Source organism: Mastigoproctus giganteus, chromosome 5, assembly GCF_048544385.1.
Source record: "Mastigoproctus giganteus isolate SK-2022 chromosome 5, ASM4854438v1, whole genome shotgun sequence".
Taxonomy (NCBI): Eukaryota; Metazoa; Arthropoda; class Arachnida; order Uropygi; family Thelyphonidae; genus Mastigoproctus; species Mastigoproctus giganteus.
Genome location: NC_143579.1, coordinates 174,019,854 through 174,046,366, shown reverse-complemented (window position 1 = coordinate 174,046,366; position 26,513 = coordinate 174,019,854). Strand labels below are relative to the sequence as shown.

The 26,513-nt window shown below is 38.1% G+C and overlaps 1 protein-coding gene across 2 annotated transcripts in view; it reads right to left on the bottom strand.

Moving 5' to 3' along the window:
• Nucleotides 1–26,513, bottom strand: part of Septin4 (septin 4) — a 171,859-nt gene that overhangs the window by 98,613 nt on the left and 46,733 nt on the right. Inside the window, exon 1 of one of the 2 annotated variants that reach the window (XM_090374272.1) lies at nt 17,250–17,498. The exons of the other annotated variant lie outside the window; for it this stretch is intronic. Within the exon in view, the coding sequence (XP_090230398.1) occupies nt 17,250–17,276 (27 nt within the window). The 5' untranslated portion in view covers nt 17,277–17,498. Of the gene's footprint in view, nt 1–17,249; nt 17,499–26,513 lie in introns of those variants that run through there. 2 annotated transcript variants of the gene reach the window in all.

Sequence of the window (26,513 nt, the reverse complement as noted above, 5' to 3'; positions counted from 1 at the left end):
CCGGAGGAATATGACCTTAGTTGCTAATGCTCCTAAAAACGAATGCACGGAAAGAAGTGATAGTTTCTATAATTAAAAAGCTCCCAAAGCGTCAATGCCCTGGGCTACCGCCCGTTTCGGCCCGTAGCTCGGGTCGATCCTGCCCATTTTACTGGACGTAATTGCATTATTCATTCGGTTTGTACAATAAATAAATCTCTATAGGAATATGTATTAGATGAAACGGTGACAATTGGATGAATTAGGTTAAATTTTGTTTTCATTTCTTCAGTGAATGTGAGTATATTTTTTTATAGTTGGTCATATGATTACAATTGTGAAAAAAAAAATAATGCTCTGCCTTTCTTATCTCAAATCTACCTGATCAAGCTTGTGAATTCCCTTTTATCCGCATTGCCTCTTTGGCAATTGGGTGTCGATACCGACCTCCCTCAGCTCTTTGTAACTCTTGACAATATTCTATCTCACTTCACAAGCAATTCCCTTAGTTTTCTGCTGATGGGAGACTTCAATATTAACATACTTCGAAGCTCCTCCTCTCAAGTGCAAGACCTCCTAGATGTCATTTCTTCCAATGGTGTCTTCTGACTGATAGAAATATCCCGACTAGAATGGGAGAGTCCCACAATTTCCTTCTTGACTTCGCAATTGGGGAATGCTCACTCACCTATGCAGTACTGGATGCAACTATTTCTGATCATCGCCCCTCCTAATGGTAATTGAAAATGAAGCAAGTGGGGAAGAGATCATGCACACTTACAGATTTGTCACTCCAGGCCCTCTCAGTAAGCTCTGTTATGACCTCCAGCAGTCTTCGTGGGATGGAGTACTTGCTACAGATGATTCTGAAATTGCGACGAACTTCTTTGAGCATATCCTAAATAGTTACACGAAAAATGCGCGTCATATATATATATATATCAGGAACTCAGGTAATAAAAAGACCACCAGACCAAGACTTAAATTATGCCCATTTATCTCAAACAAAATTTGTAACATGCTAAAGAAAAGGGACAAACTTACAAGAACTGCTAGAACAACACGAAAGGAGGCAGATAAAAACAAATACACAGAATACAGAAATATTATATTAAATATTATAGTTCTCAACTTAAAGGCATCATTACAAGCAAGGAAAAGTGGACAGTCTTGGACAAGCTACTACCTGGAAGGAAAACGAAATCACAGAGCTACGTTGGAGATGTAGTTGAGAATGAGGTACTACTCATTTCAGATGACCAGGAAAAATCCGCAGCCTTCTGTAGTCACTTTATCTCAAGTGTGAATAACCTTTTTCAAGACGAATTTTACTCTAGAGACAATGCAACAAGAGAATCTGCCAAGCACTCAATGAGGAGCTTTTTTTTTCTCACTCTGCTCTCAGATCAAGAGATTTTAGAAGCAGGACATCAATTAAAAGTAAACGGAGCTCCTGGCTTTGATGAAATATCTTCTGCTCGGCTGAAGAAGGTCCTGAACACAATCGTAACACCACTGAAATATATTTACAATCTTTCCTTTCAATCTGGTAAATTCCTGTCTCAATTCAAAAAAGCAGTTATTGTTCCTGTTCCTAAGGGGAAACACTGTAACTCTGTCAACAGTTTTCGTCGAATAGCGCTATTCTCAGTTTTTGCAAAATTATTCGAAAAAATTCTTCAAGGAAGACTCATGGGCTTCTTGGAAGTCAATCAGCTTATCCATCAACAACAGTACGCTTATCGTTCAAAAGGATCCACTGACCTGGCAATTGTTGACTTCTGCTGCTCTAGGATCATGGATTGTCTTGAAAAGGGTCACTACGCAATAGTACTGTTTCTAGACCTATCTAAAGCTTTTGATTGCATAAAATCCTACTCAACAAGCTCAACAATCTTGGCATGAGAGGAAAAATTAACCTTCTCCTTGAAGACTATCTTACTGATCAAACATTTGTCGTCAAAACAAACCAGTCTTTTTCAGACATTTGTTATTTCTCCAGGGGAGTACCTAAGGCTCACGTCTCGGGCCTGTCCTATTTGTTCTTTACATTAATGAATTTCTCTCTCTTCTTCCATCTTCCCACCTAGTAGCGTATGCCGATGACATTTCTATTCTGATCACTGATAAAGACCTTAACCAGCTCCAACTCAAAATCTCTGCCGTGCTCTCTGTGATGCATAGTTGGATTCAAAAGAATCAGCTTATATTAAATCCAGAAAAATCCAAATAGAGTATATGGTGTTTAGGACGAAAAATAAACCGTTAAATATTGATTTCGAAATAACATATAAAGGAAAAGAATTTGAAAGGGTGAATGATACCAAACTTCTAGGAATCTGGCTAGATGATAAGCTGAATTGGGAAAAACAAATGATCACCTTACGAAAGAAGACTTTGTCACTAGCAGGAATACTCGTCCGAGTCTCTACCTGGATGCCTCTTCTCTTCTCAGACTCGTATTTCTTTCCTTAATACAGCCTCACCTCACATATGGAATCATCTCATTAGGTATTACCCGTCAAGAAAACCTTGCGAGAAACAATTCCATTGTCAATCGACATGTTCGTTCAATATCAGGCCTTCCCTGGAATGCATCGGTGACTTAGAGATATAAGGAAGCAAGACTCTTAAGCATCTACCAACTGCTACAGAAACCTGATGCGGTCTTTGTCTGCAATGCTCTGAAAACACCAAACCTTCCTCCTCTCTTCAGATCCTTTTTTATAACAATAGAAGAAGAAGAAATATCATATAATTTAAGAAATGGAGCGAATCTGAAGGTTCCGCTTTTTAGAAAAGCCATAGGTCAGAAAAATGTAAAATACAGAGGCGCAAAAACCTGGAATAATCTTCCCGAAAATATCAAAAATGCCATTTCACTAAACCGGTTCAAGAAGCTCCTAACTGAACACATCACCAGGGATATCTGATCTAAATCACTTTCCGCTCGACTCCTGAACTTTGCATTCGCCAATGCACTTCTTTTATACTTAATAACATAGAGGAAATGCATACCACTTTGGAAATTATATAAACAAGTTGAAGGAATAGTTGTCAAAAAAGCTTGTAACACCCTAAGCAATTATTTCATCATATTTTCTTTCATACCTATTATTGTAGAAGTGTTCACAATGCAATTATAAATACTGTTGTAAACCACGTGACACGTGGTTGGTTTTCGAAGGTTTCTGTAATGAAATGTAGAAATAGGCCCGACTTATTTATGATTTATCTGTTGAATAACACCTGCACAATTTCAGATTAAAAATCCTCTGGCTTTTTAATCTGAAAGCCTCTGGCTTATGGGTTCTCCCTCTCTTCTTGCTGTTATCTCCCAACAAGTGCAATACAAAATAGGGATAAATAAACTATATCAAATTATCAAATAATTTTTTTGCGTTTAGTAGATCTCTATAATGAAATGCTGCGCTTTTATAATATTATTATTGTAAATTGTATTGTATTATTATTATTTTCCCCATCAAGGAGAAATAATATAAAAAAACTTATAAAAGCGCAACTTTTCATTATATAGACTCTACTAAAACGTGAAAAAAATAATAATCGCAAGAAAGATTTGGAATAAAACGTTTGTTTTAGGCGCATTGGCAAGTATGTAAATACGTTTTTTTTTTTTTTTTTTTTTTTATGTAAATCCCAAACACGAGAGGTATTAGAACGTATAGTACTTAGTACCGTGCTTGGGTTGGAGGTTGAGAAGACGAAAGAAGATATTTGTTGACATTGGACTTGAATTTCTGTAGACTGTAATTTTCAGGAAATACGTATTAAGGTTGTTGTTGTTGTTGTTGTTTTGGTTTTTAGGAGCATTAGCAACTAAGGCCATATTGCTCCGAAAATATGCGGTGGTCAATCCCTGCCTTTCCGCATCCTCCGTATACTTATGAAGGAAGGTTGTTCCAGAAAACGGCAGTTGAATGAATAAACGAGGAAGATGAAAAGTTGATTCTGTGAGTTTGAAGTTGGACAGTAAATGGATGTTGGCTGGTGGCGGCACGTGTTCGGACTGTTTTGAAAGAGAGAGCGGGAATTATAGAAGCCAATTCAGAAGAACAGTGCCCATGGAAATATCAGTAGAAGAGGCATGCAGCAAAAACAGTACGTCTATGAGACAGCGAGTGGAGAGACTTTGTTAGAGATGAATCATTAATTAACTTAACTGCCCTGTTCTGAATGGAATCTAGAAGCCTGAGAGAGGTTTTGGAGGCACCGCCCGAGATGTGTGAACAATATTCCATGGTAGGGCGAATTTGCAATTTGTACAGAGTGAACAACTGTTTGGAAGAAAAGTAACGCCGAGAGCGAAAGAGAAAACCAAGTTTTTTAGATGCAGAGGAAGCAATATTTGTGATGTGCTTGTGCCAAGAGAGATTAGAAGTCAGGGTAATCCCCAAAAGAGATATATCATTTTGCCTAGAAATCGGAGTGTCACTAAAGATAAGCATAGGAGCAGAAGAATCCTTTTTGCGAGATATAAGGCAAGACTGAGTTTTAGAAGGGTTGAAATCAACTAAGTTGTCTTTGCCCCACTGGAGAATTACCTGAATATTGGCATTTAAGGAATTGGTAGCAGATTTTCGAGAAGTTGAAGCTGATTGAGCAGGGCAACGTTTCTCAAAATGGAAAGTAGAATGCAATGTGCTGTCATCGGCAAAACTATGTATAGGATTTCCAGTCAATGGAAGAAGGTCATTAATATACAAGAGGAAAAGAATGGAGGAAAGAACTGAACCTTGGGGACACCGGCATTAGTGGAGAAGTTAGAAGATAGAGAGCCATCTACCATCACCCTCAGTAAGCGATCAGAGAGAAAACTGGATAACCAATTACTAAAAACAGTTGGCAAACCGTAAGATGGAAGCTTGTTTAGAAGAGATAGCAAGAGCAACTACTTGTGTTTCACCGAACCTTTCCATTGAATTAGTCCATAAATGGGTAACATAAGCCAGAATATCACCAGTGGATCGACACTGACGGAATCCATACTGGCGATCGTTGATCAGACGGAAGATGTCTAGGTAGTTTAAGAGTTGGTGGTTAATTGATTTCTCCATTACTTTAGAAAGAGTAGAAGTAATTGCAATGGGACGATAATTGGATGGGAGGGATTTGTCACCTTTTTTTTTAGGAACTGGCTGGATATGAGCAAATTTCCAAGCAGAAGGAAAAACACCTTTGGAATAAAAAAAGTGAAAAAAGGCGGCAAAGAATAGGAGTTAGTTCAGGAGCACAGGTTTTGAGAACAAGTGTAGAAATACCATCGGGACCTGGAGCTTTCTTAGCATCAAGATTCGTCAAAATCCTTCTGACATCCTTTTGACGGAAGACCAAAGGAGGCATTGAATGGAGCATGTTGGGAATGGTGGGAGGAGGTGTTTTTCAAAGATCATTAATACGTGAGTTGGAAGAAAATTGGAGTGCTAGCGGGTCAGCTTTATCCTTGGCTGAAGTGACAACAGAACTATCTGGTTTGGACAGAGGTGGGAGCATAGATGGGCAAAAGTTGCGACCAATAGCTTTGGCAAGAGACCAGAATGCACGGCTACCATTAGGGCAAGAAGCAAGTTTTCTACTCTTAGCCTGTTCAAACTCTATTTTGGACTGATTAATAACTGCTGTACAATTGTTGAGAGCTTTGGTGTAGGCAGAAAATGAAACTGAAGAATTAGAAACAAGCCAATTACGATATGCAACATTCTTCTCTTGAACAGCCTTAGCACATTTATTGGAAAACCAAGGTTTAGATAAAGGATGAGATTTTAAAGTGGAATGTGGGATAAAGGATTCGATTCATGCAAGAATAATTTCACTGACACGATATGAGCAAACGTTGACATCAGAAGTTTTGAAACAGTAATCCGATCAAGGAAAAGAAATCTCGCAGGTCATCCCATTTTGCATTCTTCTAATGCCCAACAACACGAGGTTGGGAATAGCCATGAGATAAAGGCTCCATTGGAGAAGAGACAATCACCACGTTGTGATCTGAAGTGACTAAAGGACCTCTTACTTCGACCGTGTACTTAGAAGGGTTGTTTGTGAGAAAAAGATCAAACGTGTTGGCTGTATGATTACGATTGTCCGGTATTCTTGTAGGTAAATGAACATCTGTGCAAGGTCATTAGTAATTGCAAAAAGCCTCAGCATCTCGGCCAGCTGGGTCGGTGTGACTAGAAAACGCAAGCCAGCTGGAGTTGTGAACATTAAAATCACCAAGGAAAATTACCTCACTGTTAGGAAAGTTGGACTGGAGAAAGTCAAGTTGCAAAGAGAGGAAGTCAAAGAGCTCCAAGTGATTAGTGGAGTTGGGAGAACGGTAGAGAGAACAGATGAATTTGACACAATGAGGTAAAGAGATTTTAAGCCAGAGAAGATCAAAGAGAGGAGATTCCAAATTTCCAAGTCTCTGACAGGGAATATCAGAAGGGACATATACACAAGTACCACCTTTGAGGCGAAAGGAATCATACAGTAAATAATTTGGGCATCTGAGATGAGCAGTAGTTGAATCAACCGATAACTGAGATTCTGTCAGAAAAAGTACATGGGGTTCGGCAGACAGACTGCAAGTGGAAATGGACATCGTTGAGATTAGAATTGAGACCACGTATATTTGTGAAATGAATTAGGAAGTGCTTGGGAGGTTTAGATTTTTTCGCAGATAAGCTTGCTATATTAGTTTGACAATTCATGGTGACATTTCAATAGTAAGAAAAAGTGGGTGACATTTCAATAGTAAGAAAAAGTGGGTGGGACATGCTGTATGAAGTAATGAAATTTTTGGATATGGCGTACACATGGTAAGAATATACCCAGATCCTTGACCTAACGTGGCCTCGGCAGTGCTCCCCGCATACATACTACTCGGACTCCCTCCAGTCACCACGGCAGGACCGGGCTAGCCGGGTGGGTAAAACGGCTGCCTGGCAACCCAAAGGTCGCGGGTTCGAATCCCGCCTCGGGCTTGGATCAAAGTACTGCAAAAAACCTTGGGAGGTGCACTATGGCCACAGAAGCCGATGCGCCAATAACTACCAAAAAAAAAAAAAAAACATCTGGCAGAGTAGATGTAGCAGGATTATACACTGGTTGATCCGGAAGCCTCCTAGAGAGTTACCAATAGGTTCGGTCCTGTGTACTAACTAGTGGCCTGGCTGCGAACACCGTTTTAGAGCTGTACCCTTGAAATGTAAGGAATATTGGATCTCACCACGATGTTCATCATAACCTCGAAAGTCATAAATCATACTGGAAGATGGAAGAGATAGGGGAGGGTTGACCGTAACTTAGCTCTAGAGACTAAACATGGGTTCCACCACTTCAAATGTTCTTCGTCTAATGTCCTTACCACGGCTGTCCATTTGGCATGTGATACCTCCGATTCCTAGTAAAAATATATATATATATATTTGGGTCTTTTAGGAAGATTTTTCGAGCCATTCTAGATTTCACTAAAATTAAATATAGAAATTTGGACAGTGTGTGTGTGTGTGTGTGTGTGTGTGTGTGTGTGTGTGTGTGTGTGTGTGTGTGTGTGTGTTCGGATGTTCAGACGCTGTTCACCAAAAAATGTCGAATCGAAACAAGATTTTCAGCGCATTTTATATTGTTACCCAGGAAGTAGCGAGCGAACAATATTTTTCCGAGAAACAGGGTAGATGGTCTGGTTTTTTTTTTTTTTTTTTTTTGTAGATTTTTCGTTTTAATCGAGTCTTGTAAGAGGAACTAATCAAACAGCCACATCTGGGGAGGTTTTTTAGGCCCATTTCAAATTCCATAGCCATCCCCTCCCCCGTTACCTTAGTATGTTAAAATCTGCAGAGTTTATCTAATTTTACAAAGAGACAAACGTATTATTGAAGTTTCCAAAATTTTTTCAATGTTTCGGAATACAGTGGCGGACAAAAAAAACTGCATCACTTCCGAATTTTGCAAATATGTTTTTCGCTGCATTGTGGGTTGCAGAAATGTACGAAATGCATTTGTTAGATGGGATATAAATATATATATATCTGTGAATTACAGCCTTGCAACGATCTGGCACAGAATTAATAAATGTTACTGGCATAGAATTAATAAACTTCTAGATATACGGTTGCCCAATTTCGTGGTATCACATCCTTACAATGCTCTCCTGCAGCTGAATGTTACTTGTTGGCTTCTTCTGAGCAATTTTAGACAACATTATGTACCAGCAATTTTCAATAAGGTTCAAATCTAAACTGTTCAATTTCTGAGGTATGATTGCACCTTAACGGAGAAAAACATTGGTGTAAGTATGTTTTACACCTTGTGAGACAAACTCATCATTAAATCTAAATAGCATAAAGCTTACCAATTTTTCTGTGTGGAAAATGCTGAGTTCTGTTGAAAAATACAGTTTTGGACGTCTGTGTAGTGATCCTAATAACGGGTTTCAGACACTCCTCCAAGATAGCGGTATAGGTTTCTGGATTCACCGTTCCGTTAATAAACTTAATTCGCCCCACCCCTTTGCTTGTTATTCATCCCCAGTCCATCTGACCGGCGGAGAACTTTAGTCGGTGTTATGCAGTCAGGATGGTATGCCTCCGATATTCGTCTTCTGAGATGTCGCTTCCCATAAGAGCCATGCAGGTTGAATTTCGATTCGTCAGAAAAGATGACGGTGTCCCATTGCTCCATGAAACATGCGTTTTAGCCCAAGCAAGTCGCTTCTTCCTCATTTGTTGGGTCAACAAAAGGCTTCTTCTTGGGCCGATAGACATGCATACCACATTCCGAGAGCTGTCTTTGGATAGTTGGTGCACTTGTTTCAACACCAGAGGCCATCTCAAAGTCCAGTTTTAGATCAGGAGCACTAGCATGGCGATTACGAAGGCATAGCCGTTTCAAATATCGATCTTGGGAAGGCGTAGTCACTCTCTTACGGCCTGATCCATGACTTCTCTTCAAATCACCGGTTTCACGCTTTAATTTCAGCACCCGGGATACTGTTGACTGGTGGCAGCCTATTTTATCAGCGATAACACGCGTAGAAAGCCCTTCCTGGGACAGAGCAACAGCTACACTTGTTTTTTCTTGGTGTTAGTATTCTGTTTTGCCTTCGCAAAACAGAATACTAATGAGCGTGTATACCTTTCCAACGCAATATTTATAGAAACGGCTGATGCAATACTTTGCAATTACTTTCTAATTGCAAAGTATTGCAATTACTGTCTGACGCAATAGAAGCTTTATCTGACGAATTACCTTTGCTTTGCGACAAACAAAATGACTGTAATCAAACGATATCTTATACATGTCACTACAAATGTTACTTTATTTTAAGGTGATGCTGTTTTTTTGTCCGCCACTGTATATCATATTTGTACCCCACAGAGAGTGTGAATATATTATTAACAAAACTTTCATAATAAATCTTCATCTGCAGGCACTTTTCATATCGATATACAAGAAGAAACAAAAGTCTGTCCGAATTAAGTATAATGATACATGTGGCACCGCCCCACCTTCCAGGCAGTCTGTCCCGTGATTGTCACCTAATCGGCGAAAGGAGAATGATGAGGAAGTCTGACTACATTGTAAATAAGTAACATTATACTTCTCTCTGGAGAAGCGCGGCTTATTTGTCACTACAAGTAAATGTCTTCCCTCTACAGAAAATTTTTTTACCTTGTTATTAATAATTACACTGATCAGTATTTTTTTTTTTCTCGCCTCCTGTGCAAAAGTTGCAGATTCTAAAGGAAATTGATCCGCTGATTCCAAAAATACTAAATTGGCTCTGGGACGTCTCCATTAAAATATATACTGAAATTTTAGTAAATGAACGACCAATTTCAAATATCATACAATAATACATGTGCTATCTTAAAAATTAGTCTTTTTTTTAGTCATATTAAAATATGTTTAATAAAATATATAATTCATTATATGCATTCTATATCCTTAGAAATGTCTGCCACTCAGAATTTTTCTTAGTCCATTTTGCTTTCCCTCTTTAGAAACCAGCAGTAATATTCCATCGTGACAGTATCCCCGCTACCTTGGTACCGCTTTTCCATCCTGGATATGTCCTGATGAAAACATTCCCCTTGCTCATCACTTATCTTTCGAATTTTGAGGGAAAAAACCGAGATGAAAAGGAAAAAAATGCATTTTAAAGACATTCAGCTGCTCATATCTTTATAACTCTGCAGTAAATTTGACACCAGAGATTCATAATTATCTTCTTTCCGTCTTCCAAAGAAATCCATGAAAAAACCATCGCCAAACTGTAAGTTCAGTGTTTTGTACCTTTGTTTCAAATATATCACTTTTGAGGTGTTTCTAGGTCCAATAAAAATTTCTTCTTTCAGTTTTGCATCTGTTAAATTGGGAAACACTTTCCTTAGGTAACAGAATTCACTTCCTTCTTTATCCAAAACCTTAACAAAATTCTGCAGTAATCCAGGTTTTATATGCAAAAGTGGAAGAAGAACATTTTTTGGTTCAACCAGTGGGAAGTATTCTATATTTCTTCTCTCAGGTAAAAATACCTCCCTCTTTTCCCTGTTGCACAACTGTCTCAAAAGATATAAAACAACAGTATTTTGTGGAACCATGCGAAACTGCTTTTTAAACTTAATTTTGAAGCATCAAAAAATATGCGCTATTCAGTAGGATTGTGTTTACTGCCCAGTTTGTTCAGAAGACCACTAATATCTTTAGATAGAAACACATGTTGTCTTCCATAACGAAATATTTTGAAAGCACTTTGCGACATTCACTGTTTCAATCAGAGCCAAAGATTTCTGCCTGCTCTTTTATATAAGCTTAAATCACGCACTGTCATTCAGTTCTTCTTGTTTAATTAAGTGTGACGCATTATACTTTCTGGTTGGTAGTCGAAATCTGTTCAGGTGGACGATTCAAAAAATTCTGCAACACTAGAATCTTCGCTATATTTATCACTGCTTCCTTCATCCCATGATTTTGGTGGATCCGGTATCGGCAGGTCTCCAATATGTGGAACAGGCCTTACTGCAAACATGCTAGGATATTTGATGCTGTACTGCACTTGCTTTTTCTGGACATCCCTGATATTTCTGTCATGCAGAAATAGATATTGTCGATGTGGTTACGCTGTTCTCGCCACGCCGTAGGAACAGCAAAAGGCATACTTTTAATTGTCGCAGTTAGCCACATCCTCTGATATGTGGTGTTGGTATACGTGGAGCCCAAGTTTTGTCCCTGATCACCAGTCTTGCAACTAAAGGACAAAGAATATGTACGTTTAGTAATATTGTTGATTTTCTTCTTCTGGGTTTTTGTTGTAAACCGTCCACGTAGATAGCAGAAATTATCCGGGTGATCCCCACACTTCCTTTGCTTCTGCTTAAACATTTTAACAATACAGTGCTAAAGAAGCACAGAAGAAAGAAACAAACAATGTGCAATAGATACGCTACAAACTGCGCGTACTCACACTACAACTGTCTTTCCGTTACTGAAAGAGAGAGGCAGACAGACAAGGTTGAGCATATTAACCCTCCCAAGCATTACTACCATCCGTGAGCACACGGAAAAATTATTATTTGCAGGTGATACAACAGATCACTGTTATATCTCTTTCCTTAAGTTGTAGTAAAATACACATATTATGGATAAACACAAAAACCTGCATATATATAAACTGTGACGTGATGCTAAATTTTAAGAATCATTTTCGAAATCAACGCATAGCAATTGGCTGCAATCAGCTAATCGTGGAGGTAAATCGTGTTGGCCAGCGTTATTAATACCAAGTTAAAAAATCTGTCGAGAGCAGTTCTGAGAATAGAATTTCAATCTGAGAACCTGAATTAAGTCAGAAATGGAACTCATTGCTTAACTGTCTTCCTCAGTCCTGTTTCGAGGGCTATTAAAAACCGGAGAACTAACTCTCCCCATCACAAGAACATTTTGTTTTATATTACATAGTTACACCGTCACGTGTTGACGCCTGTTAAAGCTACCATGTGGAACGCATGAACCCCGTTCCTTCCCAAATAAAATTTATGGGTGCACCACTGCCCTTTCCATTATACATCATACTGTTTGTGTTACAAAGTAGTAAGGATATCGGAGAACATTAAAAATAGCTTTTTAAATCAGCTTTTGGAAGAGCTTAAAGAATAATGAAACGATGAAGACAAACGAGAAATTGAAAAAAAAAGAAAAGAAAACCATCTCCACTTCTAGGTACTGGAATCAGCCATTGAACAACAATAATTGAGATAAAATTCAAAGGCACGATTATTCTTCCATAAAAGATTCATTCCGAAATTCTCATAAAAATTTATTGACAGTCGAGCCAAGGTTTACGAAGAAATTCGTAGTGTATTCTTTCCTCCTGCCACATCTGGTAATGTTATACAAAAGTAGAACAAGTACTTACGAATAAGTGGTTTGCATGGTATTGAGCTAGAATTCAGTTTAATAATATTGCACCACAGAATATAAATGAGCTTTAGTAAAGTGATCCTACCGTGATACCCAGTTCTACTCCCGATTGACCGCAAGTTACTTTAATAGCCTCCTCTCCTTTTCACCGGTCACAGCACTCCCACTGCCAATATTTTCTTGAAACATTGATATAGTATACTACTTGCATAAATGTATTCTTGGTTGAACTGTTAATAACTAGTTATCCTTCTGACTTTTTTCTTCTTGAAAGCAGTTCATTATTTAATTTATCAAATATCATTTGGTTTATTAACGTTAGAGAAGGGAAGATTGGTTGGGTCCAGTTTTATCCATCATTCACGTAATAATAATTATTAATTATGTGAATGACGATAAAAACTGGTTCCAGTTAATCTCTACTCTTCTCTTCACGTTACTACTCTAATAAATTTCCACTAAAGTACAGTAATTGTAAATCTGAGTTTAACTTTAATTGCACGTAATGTACTGAAACATACTGCTAACTCAATCGTCACTTGAAAAGCCCTTTAAAAGTTCTTGCTGTTGTCGATGAGGATAAATCACTATATAAATTAAGTTTCCTTTTATACTTGGTTATTCAATTAAAATGCAATATGATTTGTAGTTTGTAATAATGTAATTCAGGTTGTAATACAAAGATTTATTAAAATCGAATACATAATTTAATTAAAACTGTTACAGAATGTGCTGGAGATGTACATAGTGTTTGGGGTGAGACGCCACCGGTGGTTAAAGCTGCGAAAGTTTCCCACATTTATTATTTTATTTCTCTTGTGAGGTTATTATTTTATTACTCTTATGAGAAAAACAGAGTACTGTTTTCCTCATAAGAGTAAAATTCCAGAAGTGTGTGTGTGTGTGTGGAGGTTTGGTTTATGTGAATTTGTGTAGTGTTCTGGCTACTTGACCGTGGGGCTCCTGGTGGTACCCCATGTTGCTTGTACACACCACTAGGAGGTGAGCCAGGCGGTAGAGATTGCTTCTCTGGTTGGTCTCCGCCAGGGTCGCCTGAGCTTTCTGGATGGAGACCAAGTTGATAATAGAAAAAAAAAAAAAAAATTAAAAAATATATATATATATCCGATAATTCAAAATAAAACATATTTTGAATTATTTGAATAAATAAATATTTATTTATTTTCTTATTTTATTTTATGTTAAACTTTAAGCCATTATTTAAATATATATATATATATATATATACACACACACATATATATAATAATAATAAAAGTGTCCATCTTGCTTGTATAGACATGCATTCACTTTTTTACTTTGCCCGAACGAAGTAGCTGTATGTATGCAGAATATATTCATTAACAGCGCGTATGGTGTTCTGAATGTTTTGCTTCAGTTCGTTCAAGGTAATAAAGAATTTGGTGCAAGTTAGTGCTCTTAAGCACACGCTCTTCTCTGTTAAAATGCATATTTTACGTGGCACTAATCACACCCATGCTTTCACAATGAAAAGCATGGGTGTGATTAAAAAAATGAGTTCAAATATCTCACTCCGTATCCAATTACGTGATGTGCTTTTGCCATACATACCACGATTCATGTCCAATTGCTGTGCGATAAATGGATAACTCATCTCTACGACTCTGAAACAGAAGGCTTTGAAATCTGAAATTCACCCATGGAGATGAGATGTACTTTACTGTTACAGATCTAATTAATTAACAAATATAAAGCCATTAAAAAGAATTTCATCAGGAATTTTTATCAAGAAACTCCCACATACACAATTAAGTGAATTACGTACTACACACTCTTCGGGACGTAGCAGAGTGGTCAATAGCGAGAGTGCAGTAGCACACACTCTTTGAGTGGACCTTGGTTCAAGCCCGCGTGACTGTTAAATACGATTAACTGGTTCGTGGGTCGTGCCAGAGTATAAAACAACAAGAACATTTATTTAGTTAGTTAGTTCCACTAATGCCCATAAAAATAAGTAGATCCACACACACCCTTTCCTCGTACGATTATCTTGACGACTAGTTATACATTACTATTCCCATCAGCTCTCACGGTAGCACAGTGTTTACAATCGCCGTCCTCACATTTGAACTCAGTCCTTTTCTACAAAAACGGAAAAGGCCTGAGTTCAAATCCTCTCAGTGGCGCGAGGAATTTTGATATGCATTTTTTACAATCGTTAGTGAGTTAGTTGGCGTAGGCAGCATGACTTTTTCTCTCAACAACTATTTTTTGTCCAGCAAACTGACTGAAGAATACACGCAGTTACAGACACAATATACTGATGGCTCATAACCTTAGTTTCCTTCGCCCCTAACACACACCTTATCTTTCTAATCCCACCATTTAGTTTTCAAGTGTCACCTCTAATAACGTGGAACAAATTCTTTGCCCCAGCAAGTTTTACAGTAACACAGAAGAGTACAATCAGATTTAACATGCAGCGGTTCTCAAAGAAATTACATCTCATTTTTTGGTTGTGTGTCCTTATACTGGCAGCTAATCTTTTAGAAATAGATTAACTGAAATAACATAAGTAATAACGAAACTATTAATTGCAGAAAAATTTACTTTATGCCTTATGGATAAATATACAATGAAATAAGTACTTGTCTGCAAAATAACAGCATGTTACTTATGGTTCATATAATAACAAAAATTCTGGGAAAGAGTGATTTTTTTTTCATTGCTTTGTTCATACTAGGACGATCGACAGCTATATAACCAAATAAACACACTGATATTTTTCGTTGGCCCACCCCTTGCTTTTTATGACTGCTGCACATCGTCGTGGCATCAACTCGATAAGATTCTGATTGTAATCCTGGGAAATCTCGTGGTACCAAACACGGACAATGTTTCCTGCAGCTCTCTCAGTGTTTTTTTTTTTTTTTTTTCGTATTACTGAAACACTTTTTTGTTCCAACAATTTTCAATTGGATTGAGAACTGGACTGTTCCCAGGCCATGTTATTATGCGAATTGATTTTGTCTTCAACCAGTAAAGACAGCGAAATAAATTACATTTGCTTAAGCAAGAGTGAGACGTTTCATCAATTTAAATCTTTTGCTAATTTCATGTTGTAATATTTACAGTTTGGCTCTATGGCATGGAACAAAGTCGTCCTGAAAAATGCAATTGGCAATATCCCCATAGTGATTTCTAATTGTGGAAAGTAATTTTGTCTCAAAAAATGTTCTTGTACATCTCAGCATACACTGTACCCTTCACAAATTCAAGATTACCAACTCCTCTATATGAAATACAGCTCCACATCATTTGAGATGAAGAACATTTCACTGTGGAGAAAATTCCCTTCTTCTTCGTCTAACAGTCTGCTGGCCGTCCGAACCATGCAAGTTTGAATTTTGATTCATCAGAGAAAATAACACATTTTCACTGATCCTTAGACCAATTAGCATGCTCTTTTGTCCACTTGAGACGCTGCGCTTTCAATTTTTTTTTTTTTTTTTTTTTTTTGCGTCAAAAGGTCTTGAGCGACGCGTTACTAATCCCGATGAGAAAAGATGTCTGTGTACAAATGTATTGTAGCAGTACTTGCTTTTGCTCCTGTATCCTCCTCCCATGCTGTTTTTGAGATCTGTCGATGAGGATCTTCTGTTTCGGACACAGCCGGGCCAGAAATCTGTCCTGCGCTGCAAAAGATATTCGTGGACGTCCACTTCCTTTCTTTCTGTTTAGTTTGCCAGTTTCTGATAATGTTCGTAATGAACGTGCCACTGTTGACTGATTACAATGAATCCTTTTAGCTGTTTCTTGCGTAAAATATCCCTCTGCATTCAACGCAGCAGCAACACTTGCCTACGTGGTATTAATTGTGAAAACTTAGCCATTGCAATAACACAGAATACTGTGCTCGTGGCGTATGCACTGTATTTATACTGCCGCTAGGGTGATGCAATCATGCATGGCACGTGACTTCTAAGCGAGCTTGCTGGAGATGGATGATACAATACAGTAATGCTATTATAAAACATATATGATATATTGCAAATTTCACATAAATTCGATGAATTTTGCAAGTGATGTAATTTTTTGCGCACCACTGTACTTTTGTTTATATTCGTTAAATATGATATAGGCTTGTTTACAGCCCGCTGTGCAGCCCAAGGAGCAATTCGGAATTTTGCCATCCTAATTAACTTAAACATAAATAATAATTATTCACAAACTTTTTTTGCTTTTCTCTTTGGTCACGTCCGTGCCTTAAAAAATAAATGATAATTTACTTTATTCCTTTCCTGATTTTAGATTTTTCCCGTTGTTGTGTTCTTTCTTGAATTCACTGTTATTGGTTGTACTGTTCTGGCAAAGAAACGTGATGTAGTCCAAAAATGGTGTGAGCGTGCGTGTGTGTGAGAGAGAGTAAGGTACTCGTACCTACGTCATCTCTACCTAAGAGAATAATCGAGTGGCTTTTACAGTAAAAATAAAAAATAAATTTTCTTTTTATACTCCGGGACGACCAAACGCTCAGAGGAGTTCGCAAGATATATTGAATACAAGAAACAGCACCGTATTTAGCCGTCACGGGCTTGAACCCCGGTCACTCAAGGCACGTGTACTTATGCAATCACTGTAACTACCAAAGCTAATAAATATATGGTTATGATCCATATAATAAGTCTGTTTCGTTACTGAAAAATCTACCCAGGTCGTAGTAAGAAATCTACTGTTGTATGTTCGTTGTGACTGCTTTTGTGCATGTGTATTGTAACGGCACGTTTTCACTAGAAACAGGGATTCAAGTTCCCATAGTCGAGCGCAACAAGAGTCACGTATGCTAGAAGGGTACCTACCGTTATTGTTGCCTTCTCTTTGGTCATGTCCGCACCGTAAACTGCTATCTCGTCACCATGGTCACGAAACTTCTTGCGCTGGAAGCCTACCTCTTGCCTATCCTCTCAGCGGCTAATGAAAACAAATCTGGCTGTAGCGGTGAGTTGAATGATCATGGCCTTGAATTAAAAGTACGAGCAATTGTTCCTTATCCTTTGGCTTGGAAATATGCGTTCCGTGGCCGTGCTAACTTCAGCGACACAAAGCGATCATTTTAACAACTGTATTTACCTCCTCGTGACGTATGCAAGTACTGCACAATGGCGTACACTTATGTATGCGTGGACGTCATGTGACTATTCAGCTCGTGTCTCTTATGTGAATTAAAGCGAGACGCCGGAAGCGAGCGTTTTGCAAGGAAGGCCAGCTGTGGCTCGATTAATCAACTTCGAGCGTACACACACACACACGCGGGCGCATATACAAACCGTGCGCGTGTTCTCCTCAGCGTATAATTCGTTCTCTGGGTGATATTGTAAGTAAGAGGCTGTAGTAAAATTGCGATTGGGTGTGGCTATTGCATGAGCTGCAGAATGGGTTTCGCTGATGTCATGTGTCTATCACCGACGTGATGTTTGTAGATGGATGGGGCGGGAGGGGGATTTGATCTTTCAAAATAAATAAGCCTCGGACTGCAAAATTTAAAGAAACTGAACGTTTACTGACAAAATATTAAAATTTTTGAAACGAAAACAGTTGCCTCATTTCTTTATCCTTTGATTGAGCTGGAAATTATGAAAAGTCCCAATAAAATAGTTAACATTTCATAATGCGAAGAATATCCTTTACTGTGAACACTTTGTCCGAATACTCCAGTTGCTTTTACAGCATATCAGCATTACAGGCCATATTACGCTAATGTATTAAATCTGTACGAGTGTGTGTTCACCGGCTGATTTGAATGATGTGCAGACTGAAAAACCCAGGGATAACTCGCGGGTGGCACTTTCTCCGTTTGCTTTAGTTGAAGACGATGCATCCCGGTCAGCACGATACTTCGCAGTCTGCCACTTACTTTTTGGAGAGGTCTGCGTTTGATTCTCGTTAATGACAGGAGGAATTTCTAAAGGGCTCTACAATCGATACTGTATTTAGCTGATCTCAGACGGAGGGAGTATTCCAGGTTTTTCAGCCCGCACAACATGCAAATGGCTCGCAAACACACGTTTTTACAGACATAATATGCACGCAGTCATGAGCTTACTACCCTTGGGGGCCGTTAATTAATTATTTTTATTTCTTCTCTATGGGATTCGAAGCGAAACTTCCCCAAAATGGTGGCAAAAACTACTGTACTATTACGGGGTACAAATACTGTATAGTCGATGAGCTATTTTATAAGTTTGTCCCGCAAGCATAATATTACATCCTCGCTGAGGTTAAATTGTAAGTTTTGCGGTGGCCTTAGGTTTAGCCTGTCGATACATTGTCCTCATTATCATCACCTTATTTAGGCACCGAGAGGGGCATATTTCTTCTTTACGTAGAAGAACTCAAGTATGAGAGAGTCAGTTTGTGATGGCTTTCAAACACTTAGCGCTTGGTAGTACTTCACACAAGGACCCCGCTGTGTTTCTAACTACCAGGGCAAACACTGGGGTGGAAAGAAAGGACAAAAGTGCCCTTTAAGCATAATGGGGGAAGAAGAAAAATGACGACATTGTTCAGAAAACTGGCCCGCGGAGGCCATTCCTCTTGTCTGCCAAGAACTCTCGAATAAATACTTGGCAGAGTGAGCCACTGCTTGGACACGCGGGATGAAAAGATAGAGAAAATATTCGGTGATTAAGTCAGGACTAATGTGTGCTTCAGGATGATTGGACTCGGCATGTAAACGCATGCTAGTTTTATTAAACCATTTTATAAATTTTAATACCCCTCGCTGCATTCGTCAGACTTTTATGCACTGCTCTGATCTTTTCGTTTAACGGTTTTTTTTTTTTTTTTTTTTTTGGTACATGGAATTTTCCTGTTGAAGAAAATGTTGGTATTAAGCATTCATTAGAACCGAATGTTCCTATTAAAACATGTTGCGTCCTTTGTATTCTGTGTAAAACAGTCACCTTGCTTCCTGGCCTCGACAATGGAATCTATATTACTGAATGCAGGCTGCCACTTTGGCCTTTTAGAATTATTTGGCAACCTTCCGTGGCACTTAGCCAAGACATCCTACTATTTTCTTTAAGTATCATACCTATTAGGAATGAACACGTAATATTAACGGACTTTTGTGTACAGAAGGAATAGTTTTATATTATGTCTCTTTTTATAAGTACAGTGATTTTGTAAAAGGCACTGTCTCATGAAGTTTAACTAGCTTGAATTAGTCAATTAATTCAATAAATCGATCGTTTTGTAAAGATGCAGTCTCGGTTTGCATTCCTGAAGATATTCGGTGTTGTACATAGAGACTGCTAACACAATCCGAAAATACAAAATTGAATAATGTGACAGGTTTAAGGGTTAAAAGTATTTGGGAAGGAGGATGTGCAGTATCGACGATAAAATTCTGAAAAATAATTGAATAATGGAAGATGTAGGAGGTATCATTTTAAGGGACTCGGGAATGGAATACATGTAGAAGTTTGGGATTAGTTTGGAAAGAAATAAATGATTGCGGTGGGAAGCTGCGGTATGCGAATATTCGTGTAAATGATGCGAAAATTTAAAAATCTGAAGAATTCAATACTGGAGGTTAGGAGTTGTGGGGCAGAGGTTGTTAGATATAATAAAAAAATAATAATAATCGAGGAAAGGAAATAAAATCCGAAAATAAGAAACATATGAATGATGAACAGAAGAAGCGGGTATTACAGTTGTGTTTTAATAACTGTGTATAAAATGTAATGGGAAGAATTAGTGTGCAACCGCGCACTACGACAGAATTTTTTTCAAATAGATATGTGTATGCCTTGTCCATACTGTATTAGAAAGTGCTAATTTCTTTTCATTCCTTTTTTGGCCTTTCACTTTTCTTCTACTACTATAGACAGTATAGAAACGCAGTTCCTGATACATGGTCAGGTGTAGTCCCCTGATGAAATACCTGATCATGTATCAAAATTTATTTCAGCTGACATCATATCAAGCATTTTTTGCATTACCTATATTAGACCATTTACTAAATATGTTCCTCCCATATCTGATGACAGCTGTACCATTTTCATTTTATTTTTTATTTTATTTGCAGTTTATTAGTATTTTGTTGTACTAATTTTACTTTACAGTTCTCCCACTTTATATTGGCTTGGCAATTCAGCCCATAATTTACTTAATCATCATAACCTCTAGGATATTAACATTCTTTCACTAATCTTCTTTTTCTGCTTTCCTCACCCTTATAGTTACTCACACCTTGTGTAACTTTCATATCCATTTATGCATACTTAATTAAATTACTATTATTACAACTTACATATACTCTTGCATCCTGTAATGTTGCTTTGTGCGCTTTTAGGTGCATCTGTCATACCTAATTTATTAAACTTGCTTTCACTGAAATCATTTCATCTACTGTGTACCTCTTTTCTATGTAACTCTTTAAACTTTTCTTTTAAAGAGTTACATTGAAAAACTTATTTATATATATATTCTTTATCTAGCTAGTCCACGCAACCTACTTTTTTCCCCTCTGGGATTCGTCACTCTCTTCCACTTTTAAATCATATAAAATTATATTTTTAAAAAACCATAGAATACCCCGATATGAACAGTCAAACGCTATAGTCAGTTATTCTCTAAAATTTAATTGCAAAATTAATAAATAAATAAATATTAATTAAAAATTGCTGTTGCATTATACTCAATAAAATCATTTAAATCTAGATTGGAACTATTACAATCTAAGTCTGGATGACATATCATGACCTTACAGCATTAGCCTGGTTACTATTGTTTCAAACATTTGGCATAATGCCACCTTCACAGCACGACGCATAGAAATATTATGGTATTAATTATATCACATCTTGTTGATTTTCAGCAAGTTTTTATGCATGTATGTATAATAACCAGTGTTTGTCGATGTTTATTGGTTTTTGAGAGAGCGCTGACTATCTTTAAAAATTACAGCTGTGAATTACAGGCGCCGAAAAAGCAATAAGTGTTTGCCTTTTTATTTACCTAATTGTTATTTTATATTGTACTTTATACGTAGTCTTATAGTTACGTTGGTTATTTTTATTTTTAATTTAGAGAAATAGTTTTTGTAGATTACTACTTAATATACGTAAAACCGTTATTTCGTTCGAATCTTGCAGCCACTGTTTTTGTATAGAGTAGTAGGGAATTCAAATTTTTAATTGTGATAACTAGGTAGATCTAACGTATAATTATATAGCACAATACGCATCACTGCATTTAGGATTCTATTAGATAGCGTAATATTGACAATTAATTAATTAAATTTATTGATCTTATTAATTTAAAATATCATGCCCCAGACTAGAGCAGCAAAGCAACGGGCACAAAGTAGCAGGAGTGCTGTGACTCGGGGGAGAACTGAGGGGGGGCGATTCTCCAACGCATCACAGCCTAAAAAAATGTGCAACTTGTAAAATGTTTGCCGAACCCTCTGGAACAGAACATGATCTAGCCAAGGAGAATGTCTTTGTGTGTGTGCGAGGTGCAGAGAGTGTCTAGAAATTAGGCATCAACTCAGCGTTCTACTGGGCGTCTATGAGAGCTTAAGGTGTAGGGTAGATGCCCTCGAAGAAATTAATATGAAGGGCTTTCAGCTGCCCAACTCAACGCCAGAGCTCACTCCTGGGCATCGGGCAACACAGCGGCAATCTCCAAGGCAAAATGCGCTGGTCCCAAAGGAACTAGTTATTGTTGGTGATTCTATTGTCAGGGAGACGAGGAATATATTGTGTAAAAAGGATAGATGGAACAGGACCAGGGTATGTCTGCCAGGGGCAAAATTTGATGACGTTGTAAAGCATATATCATCTTTTAAGGGCACAAAAGGTGATATTGTTGTACATGTTGGCACCAATGATATTAAGAGTAGGAGATCTGCAGATTTACTTAAAAAGTACAGGTCAATGTTGCAAAAAAAGTCGTGAGTTGGGGTTAAATTTGAAAGTGTCTGCAATTCTGCCCAGGTACGATAGGAGGGAGTACATGATGAGAGCCTTGTCAATCAATTCGGCCCTGGAGGGAATGTGCAAGGCTCAAGGGGTAGAATTTTTTTCAGCGTGGTCTGTGCTTGTTAACAGGAGAGACTGCTTCTACAGGGATGGGATACACTTAAATAGAAAGGGTGCAAGAATATTTGCTGATACTATCGAGGCAGTGTTAGGTGGGTCGGAAAACTGCTAGCTTGGGGGGGGATTAACAGACTAAAAGGTAAAAAGTAGCCCCAGGCAGAGGTGAAGGTGATTCTTGCACAACTTCTATTAGAATAAGCAGCGACCTGGGGGTTTCAGGGACTGATAGCAGTAATCGTGAAACAGTGGGTATATGGGATGTGTCAGGGTAACTAGGAATAGGAATAGGGGCATGTATGCTTGCATGTATAATAATGATAGAAGTATAGTAAATAAATTTGATGAATTTGAAGTGTTGGTCAAGTCATCAAAGGCGGATATTGTTGGGATATCAGAGACGTGGTGGCACACTGATATTAGGAATGCAGAATTGGAATTTGGGGAGTACAATGTGTACAGAAAGGATAGACAGGATAGGAAGGGAGGAGGTGTCATGCTGTTAATTAAGAAAAACATAAAATCAAAAGAAGTGCATCCAGTTGATATAGATGAACAGTGCACTGTTGAGTCAGTTTGATGTGACATAAGCACTGCGAAAGCAAAATTAAGAGTAGCAGTGTGTTATAGGCCTAATGACTCGAATGAGTACAATGAACAATTGTACAGAGAAATAGAGTGGGCTAGTAAATCAGAATGTCTTATAATGGGGGATTTTAACTTCTCAGATATTGACTGGAACTTGTGGGTTGGTCACTCACACACTAGTAAGACTTTTGTGGATTTATTGGATGATTCTTTTCTGCAGCACAATGTTCAAGACGCAACCAGAGAGGGTAATACACTTGATCTGGTTATCAGCAGTGATCATTCGTGTATTAAGAATTTGCAGATAAAGGAACCACTAGGTGGAAGTGATCACAGTGTACTGATGTGGGATTTACTTAAAGATATAATTACCATCAGGGGTAAAGAAAAGGGTTTTTGCTTCCGTAAAGGTGAGTACAGTGGTCTCAGACAGTTTTTAAATTCTGTACATAAACTGACGATGTTACCAACAGTAAATTCTAAGTGGGAAGCATTCAAGGAATTAATCGTGGAAGCTACTAAAAGTTTCATACCTATTAAGAAATATTGTTCAAGGTTTAGGCCCAAATGGTTATCAAATGAACTAATGCGACTCGTGACAGAGAAGAAAAATGCATGGGATGCATATAAATTATCAAGCGACTCAGAAGCCTATGGCAGATATAAGCTAGTCTGTAATCAGGTCACAAAGGAGGTTAGACAGGCGAAGGCAGATTTCGAGAAATCTTTGAAAAAAATTTCAAAGGATGCTAAGGAAAACAGCAAGGATTTCTTTACTTATATAAACTAAAGGGAAGGGGATAAATCTGATTGGTCCACTTGATATCGATGGTTTGACTGTTGATGATCCTGCTCAGATAGCAAACAAACTGAATGAGTATTTTGCATCTACATTCGCTCATGAGGAGTTATTAAGGTTTGAAAATGGCAGAAGGTTATCAAATTGTAGCAAGGTGCTTAATGATTTTGTAATAACTGAGAGCAAAGTGGAGGAGAAATTGTTGAAGTTAAACATAAGAAAGGCACCTGGGGCGGATGGGATCTATCCAGTTATATTAAAGGAGGCGGCAAAGCAACTAAGCAAACCGTTAGCCATAATTATGAGAGCATCCTTGGACTCAGGGGAGGTCCCCACTGACTGGAGATGTGCAAATGTATCCCCAATTCACAAAGGGGGATCGAAGGGTGACACGAGTAATTACAGACCAGTTAGTTTAACTTCTGTTCCGGGTAAAATAATGGAGTCACAGGTTAAAGATACATTGCAGGATCATCTAGACAAGACTGCAGCAATAATTCAGACACAGCATGGGTTTCTTAAGGGAAGGTCTTGTCTGACAGATTTGATAGGATATTATGATGTGGTTACAAAGGAACTGGATGCAAAAAAATAATTTTGATATCATATATTTGGATTTCAGGAAAGCTTTTGACACTGTTCCGCATGGAAGACTATTGTACAAATTGGAGCAGAATTGTATTAAGGGTAAGTTGCTACAATGGATAAAAGGATGGTTGAGTGGGAGGAGACAGAGGGTGGTAATCAGTGGGTGCTGCTCTTCGTGGACTAATGTTATTAGTGGAGTCCCACAGAGTTCGGTGTTGGGTCTACTGTTGTTTTGTATATTTATCAATGATATTGATGAAGGTATATCAGGCTTAGTGTCGAAGTTTCCAGATGATACAAAGGTTGGCAGGGTTGTTAATGACAGTAATGGCAGTGTGCTACTGCAACAGGATCTAGAAAATTTGGGCAGATGGGCTAAGAAGTGGCAACTGAAGTTTAACCTTGACAAATGCAAAATACTGCATATGGGTAGAAGTAACCCCAGAGAAACGTACCAACTGTGTGGTACTACACTTAAGGTGGTAGAAAATGAAAAAGACCTGGGAGTAATTGTGCAGTCAGATATGAAGTTTTCGGAGCAATGCAGACAGGCTGCCTGGGCAGATCATGGGGTTTTGTCAATGATATATAGGAATTTTGTTAGCAGGGAAAAGGAGTTGATTGTCCCTCTGTATAAGGCAATCGTCAGGCCACGCCTTGAATACTGCGTACAGGTCTGGAGGCCTCGTTTTAGGAAGGATGTAGATTTGCTTGAGCGTGTACAGAGAAGGGCAACAAGATTGGTGAGGGGAATGAGGAAAGGCTTAAGTTCTGCAAATTGCAGCAGCTGGAGACTAGGCACCTACGCGGTGATCTGGTTGAGGTGTATAAGGCCTTGAATGGGTTGAGCACGCTGAATTCTGATGGGATCCTTCCACTTGTTCAGATTACGAAACTAAGGGGGCATAAATTCAAATTAAGAAAAAGACAGATGTAGAATAGATGTGCGGAATGCCTTTAGCCAGTGGGTGGATAATTGCTGGAACAAACTTCCATCTGTCGTTATGGAAGTTGATAGGTTAAATAAATTTAAGGAGGAACTGGACAGGTATTTGGAGGGAATGGTGTGATTTTTTTTTTTTTTTTTTTGGCTGAGGCTGCATAAGCTCATACACTTGGTTTCTTGCATCACATGCCACTACTACTACTACAGCGCATCAGCATCTTAGGATATATTACTTAGTGTGTTATGTCTCGCGAACAGATTTACACTTTGTGAGTTGAAAAGCCCAGAATAACACGTCACATAACACGGCAGGAAAAATCCTACTCCCTTAGCCCGAGATTGGTTAACTACAGTCTCAACTATAAAGGCTCTTAAGAAATCCTTTAGTTTTTGATAGGATTCGAACAGAAAACTCTTCAAACGAGTGACAAGTGGTGAAACTGCTGTATTGCCATGGTGAATTAATAACCAGAGTGCATGTACACTGCCTGATCACTTTATTAGGAATATATATCTGTATGTAACGATGTGTAAATCGAAGAGATCGCAGTGTTTTACGAGTGCAGGAAAGAGTTATAAAGCAATGCAAACAGACTATTACCAAAAATAAATTCACTAGCAATGAGGAACGGACATGAACTTCCAAAGGGATATAACATTATTCTCTGTTGCATAACAGAATATGTATCTACACCCCCCTAGTCAGTGGCTGTAACCGGGTATCTCCTAGGAGAAATAAAGATAATAATAATAAAATAATAATAATATAAGTGTACTTGTCAAGTATTCAAAGACTAGTGCCATTCGAATTGTGTGAAATGGGGCCGATACATAGTAAATCAAACGTACAGATTGAATTACAACACTGCTAAGTACACTGTTATACCACGTGATTGTATTTTAAAATTTATTTATTTAAGTGTTACCACATTATCTACTTAAAGTATTGGCAACGTTTCAAGGTTCTGCTGAATCCTGTCTTCAGACCTCTGAATATTTGAAGTACAGATTGATATGACAACGCTTCAATAAATACATTTTGAAATGCGCATCCCTTTTCACCATCCAACAATAATCGGGTAACATGGCGGCACTC